General features: G+C 49.4%; 1 protein-coding gene across 1 annotated transcript in view; it reads left to right on the plus strand.

Moving 5' to 3' along the window:
• Window positions 1-269: 269 nt before the first annotated feature.
• LOC100942829 (multidrug and toxin extrusion protein 2-like) overlaps window positions 270-7,178 on the plus strand; it is a 47,565-nt gene continuing 40,656 nt past the window's right edge. Inside the window, exons 1-2 of the mRNA XM_012805928.2 lie at window positions 270-470; window positions 593-694. Coding sequence (XP_012661382.1) covers window positions 270-470; window positions 593-694 — 303 coding nt within the window. The remainder of the gene's footprint in view (window positions 471-592; window positions 695-7,178) is intronic.

A 7,178-nucleotide genomic window follows, 5' to 3' on the forward strand; every position in this document is an offset into this window, starting at 1 on the left:
TTATCCCAGAATGACCCCCACGTGGCGTCCGCCCCCACCCCCGAAGACCCCACCTCTCCTGCCACCCGGGTCCCTCCGAGCACCGCCCCCAGCTTCTGAGGGCGGTGTCGGTTGGAGGGGGTGCACTTGGGGCGGGGGCAAGGGCGGGCGGGGGCGGCCTGGGGGCCGTCGGCGGGTGGAGCTAGGCCTCAGCCGCCTCCGCCTCCACCTCCGCTACCGCCTCCGCCTTGCGCTCAGGTCCCAGCCGCCGAACCCCTCCCGGCGCCAGCATGGAGAGCCCGGCGGTCGCTGTCGCTCACGCCAAGCCCCCAGCCGCTGCCCCAGACAGCCCGGGCGCCGCCGCCCTCGAGCAGTCCCCCGAGCGGCCCCGAGCCCCCGGTTGGCTGGGCGGCCTGCGGTGTCTGCGGGCCGTGCTGCCCCCCAACTTTCGGCGGGAGGCGGTGGAGCTGGCGGTTCTGGCGGGCCCCGTGGTGAGTGCGGCGCTCCCTGCGCCCCCCGACGGCCCTGCAGCGCCCTGGTCCCGGCGCGCCGTGGCGGGGGCGCAGCAGGGAGGGCTGGGGTCAGCTCGCTTTCCTTTCTCTTCCCTCGGCAGTTCCTTGCACAGCTGATGATCTTTCTTATCAGCCTCGTCAGTTCCATATTCTGTGGTCATCTGGGCAAAGTCGAGCTGGACGCCGTTACTCTTGCTGTCACGGTAGGTCTTTAATTTTATCTTTTTGTTTGAGCGGATGGCACAGTCGAGCCTCAGAAATTGAACTGTATCATGTCATATATAAATTCTTCTAGGGTCTAGGCTTGACCTACAGGTTACCATGACCTGATCTTTAGATTTGGAAGGAGATTGTGTCTACTACTACTTAGACAAGTGTTTTCCGTGTTGTAAAGCCGTCCTGTCTGTGCCTGCGCTACTGATGCAGGTTTAAGACGAGTTTGTAGATACCTCATGTGTGCGAGGCTGCGAAACTAAAAGAATCTATTATGAAATTAAGCCAACAAACGTTTCGGTAATTTAAGTTTGCCATTAATCTAATTACCTAATTCATTCAGCTCAAACTATTTCACCTTTGCAGTAAAACCTCTCCTTTCTGCCATGGGTTGAAATTACACCTCTTTTGGCTTCTTGTTAGCGAAAGTCGCTTCTTGCTTTTCATTTATGCTTTCAAAGAAGGTGAAAAATACTTTTGCTGCTGATGGTGGTATGTAGGTTTTCCCAGTCTCAGAAAATACTGGTTCAGGCTGGGCACAGTGGTGCCCACCTGTAATCCTAGCACTTTGTGAAGCCAAGATGAGAGGATTGCTTGAGGTCAGGAGTTCTAGACCAGCCTGAGCAAAAGCAATAGAAAAAAAAGTTGGTGGGCCCCTGTAGTCCCAGCTACTTGGGAGGCTGAGGCAAGGGGATTGCTCAAGCTTAAGAGTTTCAGGTTGCCTTGAGCTATGATGATGACTCCCTGGCACTCCACCCAGGGTGACAGCAAGTCTCCAAAATAAATAAATAAATAAGAAAATGTCTCTTCTGTGCCCCTGTGAGGGCTCTCTTAAAATCGTGGAGGGCCACAGAAGTTGCCTGTTCGGCTCTGTGGAATAGCACACTTTATTTACAGTCCTGTTATTTGGTGAACTAATTCAGGTTAAGGGACATTTCTCTTCCTTTAACATCGAGAACTGGGTCTCCAGGAAGTGTCAAGAAGGAAGAGGAGATTTCTATACACTGGCTGCTCCAGGAGAGACAGGCTGGCCCCGGCCATGCACATTGAGCCCCTGCTTGGGCTGTGAATGGGCAGTACCAGTGGTGATGAGCTGAGATTTGTGGGGATGTTTTTTGCTGCTTTTCTTCAGGGCCCAGGATTGGAGTCCACCTTTCCCAGTCTCCGCTTTTCAGCCTTTAAGGTCTGTCTAGGAAGACAGTCCTGCTCTCTTCCTGCTGAAGACATCTCAGGGAGCGACCTCGTTCACGGAAGACCTCAGCATCCTCCCATCTCTCCACCTCCCTCCATCTCACTGACTTATAGGCCCCACTGAATCCACTTCAGGCCCCACACCCTGCACATTTTAATTTTTGTCCTTCATTGTGGACTTACCACAGAAGTTTTAAGCTTTACTTCCCTGATCTGTCCTTTTTCTTTCTTTCTTTCTTTCTTTTTTTTTTTTTTTTTTGAGACAGAGTTTCACTATGTTGTCCTCGGCAGAGTGCCGCGGCATCACAGCTCACAGCAACCTCAAACTCTTGGACTGAAGTGATTCTCTTGCCTCAGCCTTCCACATAGCTGGGACTAGAGGTACCCACCACAACGCCCAGCTATTTTTTGTTGCACTTGTGGTTGTTTAGATGTTCGAAGGTGGTTTGAACCCACCACCTTCGGTGTACGTGGCTGGCACTGTAACCATTGTGCTACAGGCGCCGAGCCTCCCCATCTGTCCTTAACCGTTTATCCCTGGAGCCCTGTCAGGTCCCCATGCCCAACCTGCCTGCTCTTGACCTCATGAGTTCGTTCCAGGCCATGGCTGCTGCATCCTCTCTCACTCTTGCAGCCCTGCCTGGCTCTCCACCCTGAACCCCAAGCCAACCCTGACCTCCTCTTACCTACTGTTCCTCATGCCACCCCAGACCTCTCCTCTTCCACATCAGCTATCCACCTGGGCTCTGGAACCTTCCTTTCACTTCCAGCCCCCTTCCCTCTAAGTGTTTCCACTCCATTATAAACAAGTCTCTCCTTTTTCATAAAAGCATCTCCATCTACTCATCTCCCCTTGCCCAGCCTCCCTCAGCTTCTTTCCGCCCATGCTTCATCCAGCTCAGGCCTGCATTTCTTCATCCAGCTCAGGCCTGCATTTCTTCTTCCCTTTGCAGCCCCTCCTGCTTCTGTTCTCCCACTAGTCCATTTAACCTGCTCTGGGAAAAGTTGTCAGTGACCCTGCCCTGCTCCCTTTGCTGTCTCCAGAGGACTCGTCCTTAAACCTGGTTGACGCTGGGCTGTCTGGCTTCCCATCCCTCGTTCCCCAGCCCTTCTGGGCTGTCCTACCAACCTCTGTGATAGTTGCGGCCTCTCTTCCCCTCTGTCCTTAGTGGCCCCCCTTTGTTGGCATCTCCCAAACACTTCTCTTACACTGCAGATCTCTATCAGACAGCAAGCCCTACTGGCTTTATCTCCCACATTCTTTAAAATCCCTCCTTTTCTTCTGATTCCCACTACCTCTCCTCCAGTCCAGCCTCCGGCCTCCCTGCCTGCCCTCCTCTGGCCTTGGCTCTGTCCTGTCGTCCTTGCTTGGTTCAGCAGTCAGAGTCCCTCCCCTGTGCCTCTCAGCCTTGGCCTGTGCCACGCTGTGCTGACATCTTTGTGTCTGAGTACTGTCTCGCTCCTCTTTCTCATATATTCAGTTTCACCCCCTTAGCTCCTCACATAGGTCAGACCCAACTAAATGTTTCAGAGAAACCTCTAGCTTGGACATGTGGCAGTCCCAGCTAGCTCTCCCTAGTATCTCCTGATGTTGCCTTTTTCTCCTGTTCTCCAACCCTAGTCCTCTATACATTCTATTCTGAGCATGGTAAGGGCTTAAAACACTGTGGTTATGTATTTGCATATGATCTTGTTCTTTCATGTATTTTATTAAAATTATTTTTAAAAATGTATCTTGAGGAGAAAATTAAGGTTTTATATGTGGTTAGTGGTGATTGCTTTTTCTCTTTCTATTTCCTCCAAATCACCTAATGATTTGGGTCGATCAGAGAGACTTAGTAATTTTTGTTTGTTTTGGGGTTTTTTTTGAGACAAAGTCTCACTTTTTCACCCTTGGTAGAGTGCTGTGGCATCAAAGCTCACAGCAACCTCAAACTCCTGGGCTCAAGTGATTCTCTTGCCTCAGCCTCCTGTGTGCTGCTCACCACAACGGCCGGCTATTTTTTTTAGAGATGAGGTGTCGCTCTGGCTCAGGCTGGTCTCGAACTCATGAGCTCGGATAATCCACCTGCATTGGCTTCCCAGGGTGCTAGGATTACAGGCATGAGCTACCACACCCAGCCGACTTTTTAGTTTTTTATGGAAAATAATAGGAATAAATTAAAGACAAATCCAAAATTTTATAGAAAGGCCGAAAGACAATGTGTGGGGAGGTTGGTGTGTTGCAATTGCAGGAATTCCTGTAGATAAGGTTCTAGGTGAGGGAGTATATTCTAGACACATACTCCTCCATCCGCCCTTGGAAATGGTGATATTTTGCTTTTAATCGGCCAAGTTGTAACTAACTGCTAGTAAGACAATTCAATGTTAAGATGCCTTTTTTTCTGAACAAATACACTTAAAATTTTTTACCTTATGAAAAATTGTATGGCAGGCACCTGTAGTCCTAGCTACTTGGGACAGTGAGGCAAGAGAATTGCTTAAGTCCAAGAGTTTGAGGTTGCTGAGGGCAACATACTCTGTCTCAAAAAGAATAAGGGCTGTACCTGTGGCTCAGTGGGGAGGGTGCTGGCCCCATATACCGAAGGTGGTGGGTTCAAATCCGGCCCTGGCCAAACTGTAACAAAAAAATAGCTGGGTGTTGTGGTGGGTGCCTGTAGTCCCAGCTACTTGAGAGACTGAGGCAAGAGAATCACTTGAGCCCAGGAGTTGGAGGTTGCTGTGAGCTGTGATGCCACCACATTCTACCAAGGGTGGTAGAGTGAGATTCTGTTTCTAAAAAGAAAAAAAAAAAAGAAAAATTATAAAAGGTATGAAAGGATATATAAATGTGTCTGTTTTTTCTTTTTTTGAGACAAGAGTCTCAAGCTGTTGCCCTGGGTAGAGTGCCAATGTGTCATAGCTCACAGCAACCTCCAACTCTTGGGCTCAAGCGATCCTCCTGCCTCAGTTTTTTAAATTTTTAGTAGAGACAGGTCTCACTTTTGCTCAGGCTGGTCTTGAACTCATAAACTTGAGCTATCCACCTGCCTCGGCCTCCCAGAGTGCTAGGGTTACAGGTTTCAGCCACCACATGGCCAAGTGTCTGGTTTTTAAGTAAAAGAACATTTATTTATGTTCTTCCATGTTCCTCAAAGCTTTTGAACTAGTGTGAAAAAATACATTCACTACAGAAGGATAAAACAGTGATAGAACCGAGTCAAAGGAAAGACAGGAGTGAGGGCCGAGGTTAGCATCAGATAGGCTGCAGGTTCTGCTCGGAGCTCCCTGCTTGTGTAACTCTGCATGCTTCAGATTTTATCATCTTGTTTATTCAGGGAAAGGGCAACCTCTCTTAATTCTGAGGGACAGACGGATTTCTCCTGGCAATTCTCACAAAGTGAACACCAAGATGTAGAACATGGTGTCCTGGACGACTTGCCATGAGCTGGAGAGTAGCAGTTGTTGTACTATCTTTTATTATAACATCCATTGTGAGCAAGAGGCCTAAGGCCAGAGCTCCGTTTGGTAAAAGTTTGTGACAGCCAAAGCAGTGGAGTCCAAGATCACTGCCCTCTGGCTAGCTGACTTCAGGCAGGGATGAAATGTGAGTGGGAGAGAAAGAATGACATCCTAAGCCAACCAGAGTCAGTCTGTTTACCAAAAAGAAATTGTGACTTTTGGGGTTCTCCTATTCAGAGGGCACACCGCAGAGTTTTCAAACATATATAGTGATCAGATCTGGGTGCTTAGTACATTCATCATCTCAAACATTTATCATTTCTTTGTGTTGAACACTCATTATCTTCTGACTGTTTGAAACTGGGTGTAGTAGCTGTAGTTTGGTATCCTCTCACAGATGTCTCCCTAGCCCTCAGCCCCTCTGGTGTGACTTTTTATTTTTTAATTTTTTTTTGAGACAGAGTCTCACTGTATCTCCATGAGTAGAGTGCTGTGACGTCACAGCTCACAGCAAACTCCAACTCTTGGGCTTAAGCGATTCTCTTGCCTTAGACTCCCAAGTAGCTGGGACTACAGGTGCCCACAATACCTGGCTATTTTTTGGTTGCAGTTGTCATTATTGGTTTAGCTGGCTCGGGTCAGGGTCGAACCTGCCAGCCTCGGTGTATGTGGCTGGCGCCCTACCTACTGAGCCAAGGGCTCCGCCCTGGTGTGACTTTTTTTTTAAAAAAAGATACAGCTTTCCTGAGAACTCAAGGTGCCGCACTTCATCTTCCTCTTTTCCGGGAAGACTGACAGGTATGTTTTGGGAGTTTTGTCCCTCGCCCGGCGTGGCATTCACTGTTGTGGTGTGGGCACATCATACCCTGAACTCCTTGGGCCACAGCCCCACCCACCCCAGGTTGCATTCAGATGGAGGCCTTTGCCTCATGGGGTGACCCCTGGGTACTGGGTATGTGGCCTGGTCCTTCCTGGGGGCTGGGGTTTGTGTTTACTGGGCCAGAGTTGTGAGAAACTGATTCTCCTGGGGTTTCTGTGGCTGCTAACTGTGAAAGCCAGGATGAAAATGAGGGTCTTTAGGCCCCTGGCCCTGCTCTGTGGCATGGCTGCACACAGCACCTCCCCTGTGGGCTACTGTACATGTCCTTGGGTGCTGGGGTGCTGGGTGAACTCCCATCAGGAAGGTTAAGCAGTTATTCTCCTTCTTCACTGGAGGACCAAAGCCTCTGATCTGGAGCCACACTTACCAGCTTCAGGTTAATAAGTGATGGGACAGTGATCAGAACTTGTACATGATGGGTTTAGGACAATGTCTGGTGCACAGTACATCCATAGTGCATGTCAGTATCCATTTTCCATTGGTATTATTATTTTTATTGTTGCCATTGGTATACTTTTATTGTTGGGGATTCATCAAGGGTACAAAGAACCAGATTACACTAGTTGCATTTGTCAGGCAGGGTCCCTCTTATAAATGTGGGGTGTTCCTCCCCTCCATTATTATTATTAAATGCACATCCTACTGACAGATCAGGGGCAGCACCAAAAGATATTAATCACGACTTTTTTTTTTTTTTGAGACAGAGCCTCAAGCTGTCCCTATGGGTAGAGTGCCATGGCATCACAGCTCACGGCAACCTCCAACTCCTGGGCTCAAGCGAGTCTCCTGCCTCAGACTCCCAAGTAGCTGGGACCACAGGCACCTGCCACAACATCTGGCTATGTTTTTTGGTTGCAGCCATCATTGTTGTTTGGTGGGCCTTGGCTGGATTGGAACCCGCCACCTTAGGTGTATGTGGCTGGCACCTTAGCCAATTGAGCCACAGGTGCTGAGCCAATCAC

The sequence above is a fragment of the Otolemur garnettii genome, unplaced genomic scaffold, assembly GCF_000181295.1.
Source record: "Otolemur garnettii isolate 467f Iridium unplaced genomic scaffold, OtoGar3 scaffold00046, whole genome shotgun sequence".
Taxonomy (NCBI): Eukaryota; Metazoa; Chordata; class Mammalia; order Primates; family Galagidae; genus Otolemur; species Otolemur garnettii.